The 20864-nt window shown below is 33.0% G+C and overlaps 2 protein-coding genes across 11 annotated transcripts in view; both read right to left on the reverse strand.

Moving 5' to 3' along the window:
- LOC111051874 (prominin-like protein) overlaps nt 1–8069 on the reverse strand; it is a 78042-nt gene extending 69973 nt beyond the window's left edge. For both annotated transcript variants that reach the window (XM_039434523.1, XM_039434522.1), the window contains exon 1: nt 7607–8069. In XM_039434523.1, the coding sequence (XP_039290457.1) occupies nt 7607–7943 (337 nt within the window). In that variant the 5' untranslated portion in view covers nt 7944–8069. The remainder of the gene's footprint in view (nt 1–7606) is intronic.
- A 5091-nt stretch (nt 8070–13160) lies between these two features.
- The window catches only part of LOC111051426 (fasciclin-1), a 201574-nt gene continuing 193870 nt past the window's right edge, over nt 13161–20864 (reverse strand). For all 9 annotated transcript variants that reach the window (XM_039434528.1, XM_039434529.1, XM_039434532.1 and 6 more), the window contains one exon: nt 13161–18447. In XM_039434528.1, the coding sequence (XP_039290462.1) occupies nt 18248–18447 (200 nt within the window). In that variant the 3' untranslated portion in view covers nt 13161–18247. The remainder of the gene's footprint in view (nt 18448–20864) is intronic.

The following is a 20864-nucleotide window of genomic DNA, read 5'->3' on the forward strand; positions in this document are numbered from 1 at the left end:
TTCACCACCTATCCCGTTAGGAAAAATCAAGGGTGGAGATAACTTGAATTGAATTGGACCCTACTGTTATGGTAAATGACAACATAAAACAGTACCAATGTCATTAGCTCATCATCTGAAAAGCAACGTTGTCGACAGAACTGTTCAACACTATTCTACAGGTGCTATTGCCTCATCATTATTCCATTACAACGTGTAATCTCAGACAGGAAAAGGAAATCCAAAAGAAAAATAAAACTATTCTCAAACACTCATTGTTCTTCAACGGATCTATTTCGTGGTCCAATGTTTGTTTGTTCAAATCTCCTCCGATTGTGTACAACTCATTTGTTTTGAATGAGAAAAATCGGTTGCAAAATACAGCATTGTTTTGAATGCCAAAAAATTAATTAATAGCAACGTTCTTCATGCAGAACAGAAAGGTGGCTATGAAAAGAGTATTGAGTTTATTTTGGCTGATGATGTAGATAAAATACGTTGTACAAGACAATGATTTATTCACATTCATTCATTGACAAATTTGTTATTCATTTTTTTATCAAGACTATTGATCCAGTCATGAGCAGTGAGTATAGCGAAAAAACTGCGTAGCTACTTGTATCAGTTGTCTCTGATATAACGTAACATTCTATACTCATTCTATACATTTTCTGGTGATGAGTACTGGATCTAAATGCACCCGTTGTTCACAATTTATTCAAGTTGATAAAATTTTATTTCATAATTAGTTTTAATACATTTGAAACACGGTTATCAAAATTTTAGAAATAAAAATTCTGAAAATGCAAAATAAATTTTTTAGTGGAAAACCAAGACATATAATCAAGATGCTAATGTAGCATCACAATTATTATTAGTCATGGATCATACTTTCATTGTGAAAATCCATGGCAGATATTTGTTGTTATACCGCTTAGTACAGAATAATTTGAAATAAAACCATAAAAAATGAGATGAAGGTTTAAAGGCATTCAGTTCCATGTTCGTTCTATAGTTTACACATTGAAAGCGCTGGGGGAATATACAGGGCTTCCCCTAACAAAAAAAAGACTCAGCTAAGATGGCTTTAGCTCCAACACATCTGTGGAGTAGAATGCTAGATCATAAAATGACAGGGGTTGCATCAAGTCAGAGGATGCACTTTTGAATAAAGAGAGACAGAAAGGAAATGGAAGACATGATGGGGATGGAATAATAGACGGCGACGAATAGTGGCTCAAACAGGAGGGTGATACTGCAGTTGCGCAAAGGGGATAAAATATGATCTACAAGAATTAGAGTAATGTTTGACGATGTTTGCTGTTTGTCATTGTAATATGCACACTAATAAAACAATCTATTGAAAAACGAAAAATTACAATTACAATATTGTAATTATTAGAATACACTTTGTCTTACAAATATAGTACATGTTTTTAAACAACGTTCAAGTCCCAGGCTCTAGTGCATCACAGTAAAATCAGTAGTATCAGAGGATAGTAATACTGTATTTTCATTTCCTTTGGTAGCACCTATTTACCAAAAATTTGAAACCTGAACTCAGCTAATGTGGAATAGTTTCAGATATGTTCCGTTTACACTTTACAATTTTACAACAAGCAAGCAACGATAGTGTAAAGCCTAGATTCCATGAGCTAGAAAAATAACTCCACGCCTAGGTGAAAACAGGAAACTCCAAGTATTGTCTTATTGTTTTCCCACGTCTTAACCTGGATAATGTTTGCCTAGCTTGAAAACATTCCATTTTCTATTTCATACACAAACTATTTCTATACAGAGTAAGGTTAGGTCACGTCTTGTCCATGTAACCGAGACATGGAGAGATCACGCAAAGCGTGAAGGAGTTCTCCGATTTCTGTCAATCATTCTGAAACTTCAATGATTTCTTTTCACAGAATATTGATAATTTTCCTTTATAAAGCCTCGTATTACGTTTTTTACTGTCAGCGGACACTACAATGGATTAAGAAATGTTATGAGTAATCATTGGGAAAGTGGAGAAAATTTGCTGAATTTTGTCAATGACAACAATGCTGATTGGGCTATGTAAAATCAAAAGGCTTCTGGGATAATAAAATTGGGGAAATTATGGGATATAAAATTGGGTGAACAATCTTTTTTTCATTATTGAAAAAAATACGTACCTAAGCATTGGTTCACACGAGATTTCAAAAAGATGATTTACATTGAAATGGATTGAAGAAGTTTTTTATTCAATAAACTTGTCCAAATGGATGAGCCTGAACACAAAAAGAAAATTTATGAGCCTTGAGTTTGGAAAATTATAAAGTGAATAAAAATAAATTATCAATAATAATTCCTTGGAATACTGGCAAATACCTTGTAAAATTTAAAAGAATGAAATTATTCATCTACAAGAAAGAATGCAATTTATTCTAGAACTCTGAAAGTGAACAAAGCTCTAGAGGATTAACGATCTCTTCAATTTCTAATAATTTGAAAAATATGAATATATTAGCCTGCTTTGGAAAATGATTGTTGTGTCACAAACAAACATGATATTTTGAATTCCAAGAAAACATTCTATATTTTCAAAGCTTCATTTGTATTATTTGTTCACACTTGAAAAACAAGCATAAAATTCAAAACGAGTAGGCCTACATCACATCCTGAAATTCTCATGGACAAGCCGGGTCAAGAAAAATTGTGTAGTGGTGAATTTTTAAAGTTCCTATATTTTCAGCTTTCTAAACTCAAGGATACAATAGTGAAACCGAATAATAAATGAAAAATGGTATTTGAAATTGCCTATTCTCATAAGGAAGTTGAATCTCTATTCAACTCCTCAACAAGGACAATTCCATGAACTCTACAAATGAAAAATCGCATTTCCAATCAACCTTCACTGAAAATCTAACATACATTGCCTTGGAATTAGTGGATCTTTGATGATTCTGTAGAAAATGTTCGGGTACGGATGATGTTCGCGAAGTGAAAGGAAAAAACACATACTAAATAACAGTGTCCTTGTGGTGCTGCTTGAATACTTGATGAGCACAACGACTACCGCACGAGATAGGAAGCAGCTACGAAAGGAAATGAGGAATTGAACTGATTGTTTTCAATTGAATTATTCCTAACCAAAATTACAAATTACAAGGAAATAACAAAACTACTAACCACGACAAACGATTCGAATGAAGAGAAATCGTTTCTTTGGAGTACATAAACATAGTTCAAGATTGATTAAGTACTTTATACTCGATTCTGGAATTTTCTTATTTTGCTTAGATCCTCACCATTATTTTTAAATATAAATTTATTAAATTTTGCAATAAGACAGACGTTAAAAAGACTCTGATAGGCCTGTCACTAAAGTTCTTCATTTTCACAGAGTTCACATTGAGAAGATATGTTTCTATAATATTTAATTTAATTCCAATAAATTCAAAATGTCTTTATTTTACGATGAAAGTGCACGATGCAACAACTCACGGGGATAAAGTGAAGTAGCTTATAATGGGAACAGATAGAAGTTGAAAATGTACGAAGGAACTTATTAACTTGATTTTGTAACCCTGGATAAGATAAGCCTGCCTATTTAAGAATAAAATATACCTAGATTAGAATGAATATCAAATAAAAGACCAATCCAGCAGCCGAAATAGATGCATTCATGAATAATTCAAATTTATTGAAACAGACATATTTTCAAAGATAGCAATATGTTGGAATTCTATGAAGTTGGGTGTAATTTATCATTACCTAGAATATCTCTACATAACAATAAGATGAAACATGCTCCTCAACCAACGCTGTTTATAAACGAGCCTGACATTCACATTAATGGCTTGAAAACTCGGTGGAAATCCAGAGAATGTGAACAGAACACAGCAGATACCGTACGGGAACGCAATGAGAAAATTATGGAAACACTGAAATCTGGCAACTGTGATTCACTTGATAGTGTGATAGCGTGATGGAATCTCTATAGATAAATTCACTTTGAAATGGCAACATTCCTCGTGAATAACATCTATGTTTCTCATTCAAACAATGCTGACAGATGAAGGTGAATCTCACTTTGGCAATGGAGTGGAAATTACTGTTCTGCCGAAAATTACTGTAATAAGCGCAGATCACATCTCTGCAATGCCACAGTTCTCATAAAGTGACAATGGACTTGTAGAACCGATTCAAACAAAGACTCACAATAAATTTGACAAACCCGGTTAACCTACTTTCCAAGCATTTCAACTCAAATGGAGCTTGCCACACATCAACATTTTACTGTTTCCACTATACATTATATTATTATTTGATGTTATACTGAATTAGCTTATTCGAATGAGAAGTTCCAAGATTTACGTAACGTTTTCCATTTCTTACCATACAATGAACTAGCTATGAAGAGTCGCTTCAAAGTGTCAGCATTGGTTGATGGGTAGCATTAATGTTATTATAAAGAATGCTGTCAGCTTGAACTGAATCCCACAATAAACAAGTTTATTCTGTAAACAGATTGAATGTTGATAATCCAATCTTCAATTCTTCCAAGTAGGCTCTTACAAGAAAAAGAGACTTGATAAGTGTTAATTGAATTCTCAACAAGGAAAAAAGCGGCACCAGAACATGATTCCAATCTACGGTGAGGTGCAAAGTCACAATTTCTGTTTAAAATAACAGCGCAAAGACGCAATAAATAATTTAAAAACTGAATCATTCTTATCACTTTACTATTTTTCAATCATTCGTTTAAAGACCAAACAAACAATATTGGTGTTTTGAATTCATCAACTCAATAACGTGTGATAATAATGTAATAAAATAATTTATGACATCTTGTGTTAACATAAAAGTAAGTCATGTGATCTAAAATGTTGCAACAATAACTATTTGACCTATAAAATCCCTGAATTTTCACATAGAGCATAAATGGATCATAACAGGCTGGTTGATTGATGGTCCGAACCATTTCATACATAGAAGTAGAATTTACAGGTCAATTGAGAAACAAGGTGCAAATTACTGGCAAAACAAGAGTTAAGTTTCAGACGAAAATTACCAAAAGAGCAGAAAGTTGAATGCAATGTAAGAGTCGAATCATCAAATTGCAAACAAACTAAATAATTGTCCTCAGTAAATATTAATCTAGACATTGTCATCATCTGAAACTATTGCCCATATTCATCCTTCTATTGTTTATTTAGCCTAATTCAATAATTACAATGACTCACTACCAATCGTGTAGCCTGATTATCAATATTATCGTTGTCATGTTAGGTTAGAATCACAGTCATGCACGCACATCAATAGATTGAGAACACCAATTGATGGGGTGAATTCAACTGGAGATCAACAACCAGTTTGGAAAATTCTAGTGATTTACAGTATATCAGTTGCAAGTCAGCATTTGCTTAGTTTGCTTTTCTGTTCCTACCTCTGCTTTTCTGATCCTCTGTCGCTATAGTAATGGATACTAAATCATTATCCTAATTCAAACAAATTTTTCTCTGTTTAGAGTGAATAGGCTACTATAGGATGACCATAAAACTAAAACTTTCTTATTCGCTACCTTTATTCAAGAGGGAAAGACTCTTTGAATTCAAAGAAAGTGGCAAGAGAAAAATAAAGACGATGAAAAATCTTTATAATGTCAAGGTGTTCTGAGAATGGTGGTGTGGAATTGGCAAAGTTGATTTGATTTATTAACTATATGGTGTAGTTCCATAATATATCCAAGTTAAAAATAAAACTAACATTAGAACGTTCACTGTAACCAATATGACCATCATGATATAATCTACCAGAATTATAGAATTCAGATTAGCATTCGAACCTAACAATGGAAAAATTCTATATTTATGTTCCTTTACATTTACACAAATCTTAGTAAAGGTTGATTTTCTTCGTTAAAAAAGTAACACTTTTAAAAAATCTTGAGAAATAGAGGCCGAACGACCGCGAATTTTCTCCACAGTCCCCCCTGCGGTCACTGTGGTTTCCAGTGGTCCATTGGCATTGGTAAAACCAAAATCTTGGCAGAAACATTATTTTGTACAGGCGACAGAGCATGACGCTACTCCGTTAGATTGGTCGCAGTTGGGCGTCACGCTAAGCTGGTGTGAATTGTTCGATATTACTGTAATACGGTCACGGTATGATCTCGAAATGGATTGGGAGACCGTCAAGTGCTGTTCTGCTTTATCCAGGCAAGAGGCGACACTGTCGAGCAGTCAATCAAAATTCACCAAAGAGGAACGAGCAAAGTAATGAAAACTATCTAAATGAGTCTGCAGGTCACAACAGTAATATTTATTTCTGAACTATTTATTACTATTTATATATCTAATATTTATAAACTTAGTTGTACACTGTGTGCTTTATAACTCATCAAGTGTAATTTTTTTATGTAATGTATTCTTAAATGTTTCATTAACAATGTCTAATTGAAAGATACTGTAAATTGAATCATTGTAATCTGACAGAATTTTATTTTCAAGTTTGATGCTTCTCCATTCAGATTAGATTATCATTTCAAATCTGAATAATTCTTATCACTTTTCTATATAGCAAGATTTTCCTTTCGTTTGTTGGAGACCAAGCAAACAATGTTGGTAAATTTATCCACTTAATAACATGCGTTAATAATGTAAGTTAATACAGTATAATAATTTATGCCATAATTATTAGTGGTCTCTAGTAAGCTACCTTTCTCGTTTTAGTTCTCTTTACTGATGATTCTCTACTTCAGATTGGATTATTACTCTCTTAGAACCAAAGTTATATCATTCACACTACTTTGAACATACAATCCCAAATATTCAAAAATGATGCAACACATCATTTTAGAAGGAAATAAAGTTACTCATACCATTGTCACAACCACAAATGTCAAGTTGACAAAACAACTTTTAGGCATATAATGTAAAAAATTGTTATTGCCTATTGCTATCAACTTCAGACAATCTTTTTGGGGTCATTTAATAATGCATGAATTTGAACCTTTCAATACAATTTATGATAAATCCAGTTGAAAAGTAACTCGAATTAAAAAAATATAATAAATACCCACGCACAATTCTAGGGGTTGTTCAGGCATCATCATCATAGGGAGTCAAAAATCCTTATGAACTCTCAAGCAATACTAATCAACATAATCATTTTCTGCATTACTTACTTTTAGCAAACTTAAGTCGTTTATTATGATAAATTTCAATTGCATAACTTCATTTTTACCAGAAAGTAGACTAATAAATGAATGACAGTAGGTTACTTTATTGCTTAGGTACCTTCTTTGTAAAATGTAAGTACTTTAATAAAAACATGGTAATTAAACAGCTAATTATGAGTAATAGATGTGCTTCATGAATTTAAACCTCCCTTCTTAACAGAATAGGATACAGATACCGTACAATGCAGTAAGGACAGCCTATGCATTTGAAAAATGTTTAGACTACGCATCAAAACAAAGAAGGTTAAACCTATAAATTTCTATCAAAATTAAATCCTTGGATAATTAAATAGTAAACATTTTGAAAAACTCATTAAAAATTTTAAAGGTGAATAAAATGTAGGAAATAACTACTTCACAATGGAATGATCACTGCAGACTACAGTACTTTCAACACAAGACAAAACTCACCTTCAGGATAAGCTTGTCCCTTCAGTATCAGATTGATGAATTGGTGAGTCAAGAAATAAAGATGTCCCATTCCTCGGTGATGGAATTTTGTCGAACTTTTATAATTGTTTGAAACATTTGCAACACTGTATCGTATTTGTTCGAAAGGCATAACACTTTGTTGTGTATTGGGCACATCCAATACTTTTCTGGTATCGACGATCCTCTGTTTTTGTCTGCCACACGATACATTGTCAACTAAATAAAACACTACAATCACGAAAAAATACTTGGTTAAATTGTTTGTAGAAATTTTAGTCCTTCCCGGTCTCAAAGAAGACATGTTGATATTATCCATACATAAATAATTTGTCACTAAAATAAAACCTACTGCACCAACAAAGACACTCTGCTACTCACTGCTCACTGCTCTTACTGCCAAATTCTCATCTTGTTTGCTGCTTTGCTCGTTTCGACTTTGTCTGCTGGAAGGAGAATAATAGTTCGCCAGCGCTCTTTGTGGCCGTTGTGAGAACTAAAGTCATTGATGTTATGTTTCCCGCTTCTTGTACGCTTTTTTGAATGACAGAAACATTTTGCTATTATAAATTATTATAGCCTAATATTATTTTTAAGTAAATAATTTCAATTGGGGATGGATGATGTTAAAAACAAAACAAGAAACATCATACTAATTATTGAAAAAAGTAATACTTGGTAGAAAAAGAAAAAACATAAAATCAGCTACGATAATAATAATAACTAGAGACCCCCTGGGTTGAAGAGCTCACTCATGAACTGCTGAATTGATCTTTGAGATCCGCAACTTAGTCTTAGAATTATCAAAAAAGGGGTATTTTAAAGGGATTTTAAAAATTATGTCAACCTAACGCTTCTACCCTATACAACTTGGATCTTTTTCTAGTAATGATCCCCATATAACCCCCCCCCCACCACTGGATACGCCACTGCATGTGATACATGATTTCGATACAGAATTTCAAAGGAAAATAATTTTCCATTAATTATTAATGGCGAAGCCCGCACATGCATCGATACCGTATCTCAAACCGATTCAATGATCTCAACATTTGAAGATACTAATAAATGAAATTAATGAGTATACACTTAGTCCAGTCAAGGAGAGATTATAGAGGGAAAAGTTGAGAAGACAATTTTTAACCCCTCAGTTCTGTTTAGGGTAGTTAGGAGGTAAACATATCAAAAGTCCCCACCCCTACCCCCTGTGCTAATGGGGTGGGGGTGGTTTAAAGATACCATTGGTTTCTCGCATAAAACTAAAAAACTATGTATCCTAAGGACTTGACTGTCATATAACAAATTAAAGCTTACATAATTTCCCATAATATTCATTCCACATTTTTTTTATAACTCCCCCAGTTTTCGAGATATCCGCTCTTGAAGGTGTGACATTTTTGGAAAAAACACGTTTGCCACCAATTTTTTTCTATTTCTGCTCTTATAACTTTTTAAAAATTGACGGAAAAAATCCATGCTGATTATGAGCTTTTAAGGCATTAAATTCTCTTCAATTTGATGTATAATTTCACGCTTTTACGAATTTCCCTACACCTTTTGTAGCATCTTTAGTGTTGAGTGTGAAATCTCAATTTTTGCAACAATAGACCAATTGACAAAGGAATTTGAAGGGAATCTTTTAAACAAAAATTTTGACTTCGCAGCTTTGTTGAGACTAGTTAGGAGGAGAACATATCAAAAGTCCCTATTCCCAACTCATGTGCTAAGGGGATGAGGGTGGTTTAAAAGTTGCATTTTGCAGCGTTTTGCTTCCACGCTCATATCTAGAGAACAATGTGTTTAAACGACTGAAATAACTATTAAAAAATGAAGCTTGATAAATTCTCTACACTTTTTGTTGAGTGGAACTTTGTAATATTCCCAACAGTTCCCGAGATATTCGCTCTTGAAGGTGTGTAATTGTTGAAATAACAGGTTTTTATCCAATGTTTTGCTCTTTCAGGGCTTATACCTCACTAACAATGCATCATAAAAACTGATGCTTATCGTAGGTTTGTCGAGCATTGAATTCTCTTTGAAATGATGTATTATTTCACTATTCCAAGTTTTCCTCTCATTGTTATAATAGCAGCTTCAATGTAGGGGGTGAAATTTTCATTGCTGCCTTTAAACAACCCCCACCCCCTTAGCACAGGGGGTAGGGGTAGGGACTTTTGATATGTTTACCTCCTAACTACCCTAAACAGAACTGCTGGTTCAAAAATTGTCTTCCCATTTTTTCCCCCTATACCCTTTTTTGAGCATTCATTCAGTATGAGTGAACTAATAGTAGCTTCTAACATAGAGAAACAATAGAATATTACGTTATTGTTCTCTATTCTTCTACTCACATTTAAACACTGAAAAAAATTGTCATAGCAACTGCTATCACAAGTAGTATTAATTACGTGTACGGTATGTTACAGACAGGCTGATTGTGGTCAAGATGCCAAGGTGACAAGTAGACGGGTGGACACCCAGTCGTGTACCCAAAAATCTGGTGTGGCGCACTCACACAACTTTCCTTGTCGTTATGAAAATTATCACCTGACGCTAGTGTTCCCGCGCATAAAAGTCTACTATTCAAAGATCCAAGACAGCTGGTGACAAAACACTAACACTGGAGACACACGAAGTCTGCTATTTCTTCATAGTGAATGATTCAATAGAATCAACAGTTGCCAACAGTTTGCAATTGAAATAATGACATTTTCTCGAGTTTCGAGCTTATTTTCAATTTTTAGTGAAAACGTTACTGAACATTAATTGTAGAGATTTTCATGCTTAATCTTTTCCACCCAGAATTTTTTGTTTAAATTGTATCTGAAGCCTGATACTTGAGAATCTAACATCAAACTTTGCATAGATGGGGCGGAGCTCCTGGAATTTTTACGGATATGAGACTTGTGGTAGTTGATAGAGCTTATCAATGACTATTTTAGGTATAAATTTGATCAAAATCGTTGGAGCCATTTTTGAGAAAATCGCGAAAAACCCTGTTTTTGACAACATTTTCGCCATTTTAGCCGCCATCTTTAATTGAATTTGATCGAAATTGTTCGTGTCGGATCCTTATAGGGGAAGGACCTTGAGTTCCAAATTTCAAGTCATTCTGTTAATTATTTATTGGAAGATGAGATATCGTGTACACAGACGCACATACACTCATATACACACACACATACAGACCAATACTCAAAAACCACTTTTTTGGACTCAGGGGACCTAGAAACATATAGAAATTTATAAATTGTGGTACCTTAATTTTTTTCGGAAAGCAATACTTTCCTTATCTATGGTAATAGGGCAAGGAATGTAAAAATAGTAGCTTATGCGCCAAGTAGGCCTATGACTTATATTGGCCTACTTTTTGTGAAGTATTTTTCTTCCCCCTTGTTAATGATATTCCCTTGATGGACAGAAAGAACATGAAATCAGTTGGATGCTTTCAGGCGTTTATCTAAAATAAACTATCAAGAATCATATCAAATAGGTGTAAAAATTTCAACTTGATCCTCTTGAAAAGAAAAATAAAATGAAGGTCTCCACATTCATCATTATTTTCTATGAGACAGCTGAAGTAAATGTTAAAAGATATTAGTAAAATAAACTCATATTTATGCAATTATTGGCAGAAATAGATAGAGATTGAACGATTTTTGAAGTTATTGGAGTGGAAATTACTAGGAAGTATAAATTGATTTATATATAAATCTATGAATATAATCTAGGTATAACATTTTATCTTTGTCCAACTTAGGAAACGTAACATCGAAATTAATTTATTGCGTTTGCTTCAGCATGCTACCTATTTTTACTTTCCTTGCGCTATTACCATAGGTAAGGAAAGTATTGCTTTCCGAAAAAAATTAAGGTACCCAAATTTCCAAATTTCTATACGTTTCAAGGTCCCCAGAGTCCAAAAAAGTGGTTTTTGGGTATTGGTCTGTATGTGTGTGTGTGTGTGTGTGTGTGTGTGTGTGTGTGTGTGTGTGTATGAGTGTATGTGCGTCTGTGTACACGATATCTCATCTCCCAATTAACAGAATGACTTGAAATTTGGAACTTAAGGTCCTTACACTATGAGGATCCGACACGAACATTTTCGATCAAATGCAATTCAAGATGGCGGCTAAAATGTTGTCAAAAACAGGGTTTTTCGCGATTTTCTCGAAAACGGATCCAACGATTTTGATCAAATTCATACCTAGAAAAGTCATTGATAAGCTCTATCAACTGCCACAAGTCTCATATCTGTAAAAATTTCAGGAGCACTGCACCATCTATGCAAAGTTTGGTTTTAGATTCCCAATTATCAGGCTTCAGATACAATTTAAACAAAAAAATTCGAGTGGAAAAGATTGAGCATAAAAATCTCTGCAATTAATATTCAGTAACATTTTCACCTAAAATTGAAAATAAGCTAGAAGTTCAAGAAAATAGGATTAGTCAATTGCAAACTGTTGATTCTATTAACTCATTCACTATGAAGAGATAGCAGATCTCGTGTATATCCAGCGTTATTGTCCTGTCACCAGCTGGCTCAGATCTTAGAAAAGTAGACTTGAGATGCGCGGGAACATTAGCGTCAGTTGATAAATTTTCATAACGGCAAGGTAAGTTGTGTGAGTGCACCACAACAGATTTTTTCCTACGTGATAGCATTCTTCACGTTCGGTATTTTTTCTGGCTGAAGGACCATTTCCCACAATTCAGTAATGTTCATGTCTCAATGGCTTCCCTGTCTACAGTCTGAGATCTTACGTTTAATTACCTACCTTGCTTGGGATTTTTTGACTTCTACTTCCGTTTTATCTCTTCTATAAGTACAGTTATATACTATTCTCTCTTATATTAATTCTTATTAAAGAATTTAAATAATTAATAAGAGATTCTTCCCACATAAAAATGTGGAATGCCAATAAGATAATTTATGAAATTTATTGAAATGCTTCTCAGTCAGTTGTTCAAGTTTTCTTCCTGGGAGGGAAGATACCAAATCCTCGGTCGCTCATCAATAGAGCATAATGTTTGCTATGTTGCATTGAGAAGAATTGAAAGATACCTGTAATTTATATTTGACATGTGGTTTCAATTTGTAGACAACCTCATAAATTGAAACCCATACTGCATGAAATCCTATGGTTATATCTGATCACAGAACAAGAACAGTATTTGATCCTAAAAATTCCTTACAGTAATTGGCAGTTCACCTCTTAGGAAATATTGTGACACTTACTCCGCAGAATTTAGAAAATGAATTAATAAATAATAGTGATCTTCTAACACATGAAAACATTCGAATTAACACCCAATCAACCGTGAACTGTGTATGGGTATAGAGAGCCTTCTTTTACAGTGCCAACTTCAAGGTCACAACTAGAAGTATAATATCTCAGCTTCTAGATTTCACGAGTAACTTTAGTTATTCATCATCCTTCCAACATAGATGTTGAGTTTACACCATACGCAGCAAGATACATAGATTTAACATAATGGAAAAGGGTTGAAGTACAATAGGTGATGACCATAGAAACACACATTGAAAAATAATTTTATTTTTATAATGTGAATCAAACAAATTTGAACAGAGATTGGAATCTGGAAGAAGGAATACAATGATTGAACATTTTACTTTACTTTGAAGATGCATTATAATAAATAAATGAACACTTTGGAATGTAGTAATAATTATGCCTGCATCTAGAACAACTATGGGTACCGTAACTGGTTCTAACATTGTCCAGCAGTGTGTTATTGTGTTCAAGTCACTATAGATATTTCTACGGATAAGTTATACTTTGTAACAGAAAAGCCGGAAAGTTCCAACGATTAATTAGGTACTATAAAAATTTTGCGTGAAAATAAGCTTTCTTTCTAAACTGATGCCAACTCTCTCTAAGCTTAAGAAGGAAGCTACTCTATCCATAGCGTTTCACTCAAAACGAGTAGCTTCGAATTTATTAATAATATTTGGGCTCGAAAAAATCATACTTAGTCTTTACATTATTTTATCAACTCCTTGAACTTTGATAATACAGTTTACAATCAGCGTTAACATTATAATTCTGCTTTGAAAAATAGGTACACTCTCAATAAACACAAGCAAGAATTCATGAGCCCAATCATCAGACTAATCCTTATAAACTAGAAAATGTGTGAATAAGCTCAATTTTGAAGGTGGAACTGAAAGAATTGAATCAATTTTAAGAAGAGAGGAATACTCAAAATAATGAGAAATTACAATATTGACAGATGAATTTGAAAATTATTTGAACTAGAAATATAATTTAATAGTTTTTCTCAAACAAGTACCTTATTTATTTAAATATTAGAAGCAATATTGAATGATAAATTTGAATAACTTGGAAAAAATGCATGTCTCAAAGAGAATATTTATAAAGAACGGCAATAAAATATTATCAACATGACATAATAAAATAAGACTTTTGCTCCATAACAAAGACACACCTCCGAAGTTGACGAGAGCGCAATTTTTCTTAAAAAAATGAATAAATGAGCACCAATCGTGATACAGATGAATATTTTAATTGTAATGAAGAGCGAAATCTGAATCAATTTTCAATAATACCGTGTAGAAATAGCTTATTGACGTTCTTTTTAATGTTCAAGACCGGATTTAATTCGAAAAATTCTCTTCAAATTTATCAATCATTTTCACATTCTATAAAAAATTTCGGCTAAATGATATTTGGTAAATAAGTAATTCAAATTTGAATCTATCAGAAAAATATTGGATCGAAAACAACGATAATCTGATAATTATTTTCAGAAGTTTGCATATCAAAACTTTTAAAATGTATGCTATATATCTACAACAATTCGAACATCAAAAGAGTTACTCTGATCAATATTTTATAGCAATTAACAGCCTGACTCAACGAAATGCTTTGCACGATAATAATTCCCAATCATTCAATTATTTTGCAATTGATTGATATCAATGCATTGATTATAGTCTTCTTATTACGATTGCAGCCTAACATATTTTTATGCTATCTAGTTAAAATTTACCTCATTGTTTGCTATGAGAACGGATAGTCAAGTAACATACTAATCAATACATTATACCTAGTTAAATTATCATTTAAGAGATACATACATGTTTTGGTTTTTATTTATTACAAAGCGCAATACCTCACACATAATATATTTTTCACGCATTTGTAATTATAATTTCATAGAAATAAACGGAATGCTCAAGTGTCAGTGAAAGATTAACATCTAAGAATCAAGAAAAGTATTTTCGAATTACCAGTTTCCTTGGAGGGAATCTCAAGGAATTGACTCGATTGATAAATTTCAACTAATAAAATTGACTGATTTTTATCAATTACTAAAAACATGATAGTTTCAAAGCATAGAAACATTATTCTGTGATTCAAACAGCTTCTCATTCAGCGATAAACACATTCATACTATAGATTCATGCATACCTCCAAACATAATCATATCAACAACATACAAAACGCAAAGCCTCGAAATATGTTACAGCTTGAAACAAATACTTCTACTTCTAAATTGAGAACAAAGATAATTTATTTTATACTTTATAATAAATAAAAAACCTTACTTTAGTTAATTTTGTCATGGACATACAAATAATTCACGAATTTTATTTATAAAAAGAGACAACACTAGCGATATACACTCATTCAGATCATTCATAGCATAGTTGACGATAATTTATTACCTATCTAAAATTTATATCATCATTTGTACAACTATCAACATATATAAATGGTATTGAGGATGTGTAGAAAGGCATCGTCTAAATTATTTATAGATATTTTGTTCATGGAGTTATAGGTTACACACACTCTTTGCACATTAAAAAAATATAATTCGGTAGGCGTCAAACTTCAATGTCGATATTTCTCAATCAAATTGACACCAATCAGCAAAATTGCGTAATCTAATTGAGTTCAAAAAGACATGAAAATATAATCAACGTTGAGGGATCCTACACAATAACAATTTTATGGAATAGTGAAGCATTAGATTGTGGTCAACGTATAGAGATCATACTATTCTAATATTAAAGCTGCCAGAGAATTAATTCGTTTCAACTCTAATCCAAGCATATATGCTTAGGTTAATGTGAAAATTAACGAAAAAGAATTTCTTAATGTAGAAGATATAAAAAGTAAACAGCCTTGCATTGGTGTGACAGGAAGCAGTGGAAATGAAAAAAGCAGATTGCTACGTTTGATAAAAATAATAGAAAAGTCTTGTATAAGGCAGTATTCTCTAAAGAGTAGTATGCATGAATTACAAGCTCCTCCAGGAAGGAATAGACCCAGAAAAGTCTCTATATAATTTATTGAAGTGAATCAAACTTTGATTTAGCAGCAATCAAATGTCGGTGGAATGCTATAATTCTATGATAAACTTCAGACTACTACTTCAAGGGTGGAAAATGCTTCATCATATTGAATCTAAGGCGAACTGTGGACAGAAATAAAAATTTTCTTCAACTTCCAGGAAATAAAAATGAATACGATATGGTTCAACTATTTTTTGCGTATGAAGTAGGATTGATTGGAAATGGGTGTTTTGTATGTAGAAAACATCAATAGAATAAGTGGTTAGGGTGACGCTTAACGATAATCTACTGCATATAGAAGAATATGACAAGAATCACATGAGAGAACTGAAGTTTGGAGAATATTATGCGTTTTTAATCATTATGAACTTGGATGAGCCAATTTGGAAATTTAATATATAAATTCAATGAGTTTTAAGAATCCATTCGATACAAAATTCTCAAATAGTCAATGGTCCATTAGATCTTTTGATTTATTTGTGAATCCAAATTCATGATGTATGCTTTTTAAGATACAATCAATATTAATTCTCAAACCTTGATGCTTTGCATCTTAGAATAATAATTAGTTTTCAAAAATTTTGAAAACTAATTATTATTCTTCTTCTTTTATGGATTACTTTACTCAGTAACTACTCATCATACTATAACATAACTAAATTGTTATCATTTTTCGTCTAAAATAATTTCTCTCATTCAGATATACAGTTACTCTCTTCAACAGTTATAATACAGATGGAGTCAATGGTATTAGGCTGTAAAATTAGAATATATTCAAGCTTTCAAACAACTCTTGATATTACACCAACAACAATAAGTCATTTATATTTTTACTTCTTACATCTATCAGGATATGAAAACTAGCAAAACAATTCTCGGCATTGACACTTCGACAATGATACAAGCCATCATATGCATTCTAATAATGGACCTTTCAGCTTAATTTAATACATATTCCAATACATTATGTACACATAGTGATGTTAAATCCTCTAAAACTTGACAAATCATACTATTCCGATAACATTTTACACCACATATTTTCATTATTACATAATGATACAGATGTACTTCAAGATAATTAAAATCGATGAAACGAGCCTCACTTTGCATTCTAACTTGCTGTTAGCTATAACATGCATACCATAATATTCTCTTTTTCAAATTGGAAACACTCATTATTGATTGGATCTTCACAAACAATGCTTATTTACATCAACACTCAGCTAATTTTATTAGGACTAAAGGTTGGAGGTGACAAAAATTTACTTCAGAATGAGCTTGATGGTAAAAGCTGATTTCGATTTTCAACCCAATGAAAGTTATCAAGCAATTATCATTTTATGTATTTTTGTGGCAGTCATGAAACATGTATTATTACTTTTACAGTAAGAAATGTAGCTACTGGAACTTTTTCATCCCGCACCTGATTTCAAGAAGAGTAACAAACGAAACGAAACGTAAACGACATCCTCTCATCTTTCAAATCAATTCGACCAAATAGCGGACTGCATTACGGTGGGTGGTATCAACCTTTCAACTGCTGCCGCAACAACTCTGGGTTAGTTAATCCTGCCAAGCGCAGGGCTTTTCATCGTCTAATCGCAATACCCATGCTCGAGTCAAAATTATGTGAGCTCATCAACCAGTGAAAAAATGAACTGGATAAAAATAAGTGTAAAGTCATGTCAATTTCATCCCAAACTCAATTCCAGACACAATAACGCAGTTGGATAATGCGTTATCAACTTTCGAATCCCACAAAAAAACTAAATTGAGGTTCGTATTTCATTAGGACACTAGTGTCCGTTCAATTAGTTTTCATTGCGCTTATTACACTGGGGAAACCAGACAAGACACCAGAAATTTAGGTTTGTATTACTTTGGGACACCAGTGTTTGAGCGGAATTTAGTTCTTATTGGGCTCATTACACTAGGGAAAACAGTCGAGGCACCAAATTTTGGTGTCCCACTCGGTAAACCAGCCTGGATACCGCTGGAACAACACTGGTGTCCCACTGGTCTCCCCGCCTGATTTTTTGCACCCACATGATGTAATACGATCCTAAACTTACTGCATGGAAATCACATCAATTCTCATCAATGTCAACTCTACAAGATGTAATTACATCATTCACAAATGATGTAATACAATCTTTAACTTACTGAATGAAAAGTCAAATTATGTCTAATCAATCTCAACTCTACGAAATGAACATTTTAGACGGTTGTTGGTAGTTGCTTGATAACTCGGTGGATTTGGTTTGGCGAGTGACTTAGAGCAGCCAGCGGGCAGTAAGGATGCTGAGCGCGAGCGTGATGAGCGTGGGGAGGCCAAGCGTGGCGGAGGCCCCGGTCACCACGATGTCGCTCTCACGCACCAGCACCTGATCGATGACGTGGATGACGCCGTTGGTACACTCCACGTCCGGCCGGAACACGTGAACCCACTCGTTGTTCCACTCTATGTAGTAGCCTTCAACAAACATCATCAACATCACATTATTTATTCAATTTTGTACAATTACACTTGAAGGAAGTCTACCGCACTCTATGTAGCACGGTAGCCTAAAACACCATCCACATCACATTATTCCACCATTTTTCAATTTATTGGTTTCTTTGGTACTTTTATTCTATTTACATGAACCTTCAACATTTTCAAATACCTATTCCTGGACCAAAATTTCAATGGCGAAGCAGTGATGAGTGATTTCATAACCTAATATTAGACATAAAATTTACTTTTTATCAAAATTTTGGAGAGGAATGGTACAGGCTCAGCCTAGTTTTTCCCTCCATGGCCATGATTATATATTTTTTTCAATAAATGAACAGATAAAATGACTCGATTTTGTACAATCACACTTCAAGGAAAACGCAACATCTGCTACTTCTTAGATTAATCAATGTACTTATTATTATTTTTTTTTTAATTCCATACATTGAATCACAATTACAGTAGCGGAATTAAAAAACTATAATAAATAATTTAGGATACAAACATTTTAAATTAAGATTCTCTACGAAATGCAAAATATATTGCTTTGGGGTTTAAAAAATCATTAAAGCTACAGTAGTTAAAAAGTTCCTAACTTATTGAATAAAATATTATTTACAAGTAGGCCTAGCATGGATTACGTCTATGAGATATACATGAAACTGTCAGCATTATTATTACCGTTTTATTCATAAGGAATGCTGACAGTTTCAAGTGAGTCTCGCTGTATCATTACCGGCAATTGAATAAAGACTACCTAATTTATAAACAAATTGAGACTTGGAACATTTAAACATTTTCCCATCCAACCAAACACTGAAAGTTTCAAGAGAATACACTATAGCAGTCTATTCTTGAGAATTGAACTTGATAATCTAGATTTCCAAGTGATTAAAACAAGTTGAGACTTGGACAAAATATCCGTGTTTCCAAATTCTTGCGAAATGTTTATCTTTTCAATTCAAGTCCATATATGATTGAATATACTCAAATTTACTACTCTGCTTCTACTGTGTTGTCAATATGAATATATCCAGTGATATGGGCTTGCATGAAATTTCGAACAATTTGGCAACCGGATATTTTGGTCATGTCGCAACTTGTTTTAATCACTTGGAAACTAGATTATCAAGTTCAATTCTCAAAAATAGACTGCTATAGTGTGATGCACTTCAAACTTTGAGTGTTTGGTTGAATGGAAAAATATTGAATGTTACAGTCGCGTCACTAATGAGTCAGTAGCTGTTCGAAATTTTATACAATTGATCTGAACGCATTTACTCGCAGTAATCATGGAGCATTGGACTTGTGTGGAAAGTATAATAGCTGTGACTGAATTTTCTAAAAGGCAATATATAACTGCCACACAGAGGATATTTTATTTATTTATACATTGATACAATATCATTCTCAACTATGAATGATTGGGAAAGGAACAACAGGCTTAAAGCCCAAAACTGTTCCTTTCCCAAATTTGGATAGAAATTGAACGTATGACCGCCATGTACGTATCCCTGAGATGTTATTTTAAAGGCAAGGTGCACCATACATTTCCTGCAACAAGCCATGAACTGAGGGAATACATAAAATTACTGCCATTCTCCAAGATTTGCAACACTGTCATTCCAGAGTTTTCATAACAGACTGATCACACATTTCCGATGTCATCTCAAAATGTAAAGAACAACGTTCGAAAAAAATGATTGTAGAATTGTAGGGACATGAATGGCATGCTAAATACATTCCATTACATTAATAATTCACCATTTTTATGATTTTATTCGTAGAATAAGATTATTTCAAAATTTTCCTTTTCGCTGCGCCAACCTATACTTATACTAGATGATATTGGGGAATTAAACTAAGTGGCGGAGGGGTGTACCAGAAGGAGTAGTTATAAAATATCTATAATAATTGTGTTATAAATGGGAAGGTAATTTGAAAAATGTTTGATATTAACGTCAATTAGATTCTCAGTCCTAGAATTAGACCTATTAGATTCTCAGTCCTAGAATTAGTCCTATTAGATTCTCAACTCTAGATTCAGTCCTCCAATAAACATATCATAAGTTAAAATGTTACAGATATATCCCTCAAGAAAATATGTCTGCAGCTTAGTTTCTCATGCAATGAATCACCTGTGATTTGGTTTGATTTATCACCTTGGAGGAAAATACTAGAGCTAATCAACATTTTTCAATCAAGATATATCATCCAAACCTACCATTCATTTATTCGAATTTGATTGCTAATTTTAAAATAAGTTTATAATTATATGTACTGTTGTCGTATACTCTACCGATACTTTGAGTAAGTAACTAAGAAAGGATACATTTATTTACTTTTATAAGCAGAAGCTGACAATTCAAATTTATACTTGTTAGTTGTTAGGC

Source organism: Nilaparvata lugens, chromosome 8, assembly GCF_014356525.2.
Source record: "Nilaparvata lugens isolate BPH chromosome 8, ASM1435652v1, whole genome shotgun sequence".
NCBI classification, from domain to species: domain Eukaryota; kingdom Metazoa; phylum Arthropoda; class Insecta; order Hemiptera; family Delphacidae; genus Nilaparvata; species Nilaparvata lugens.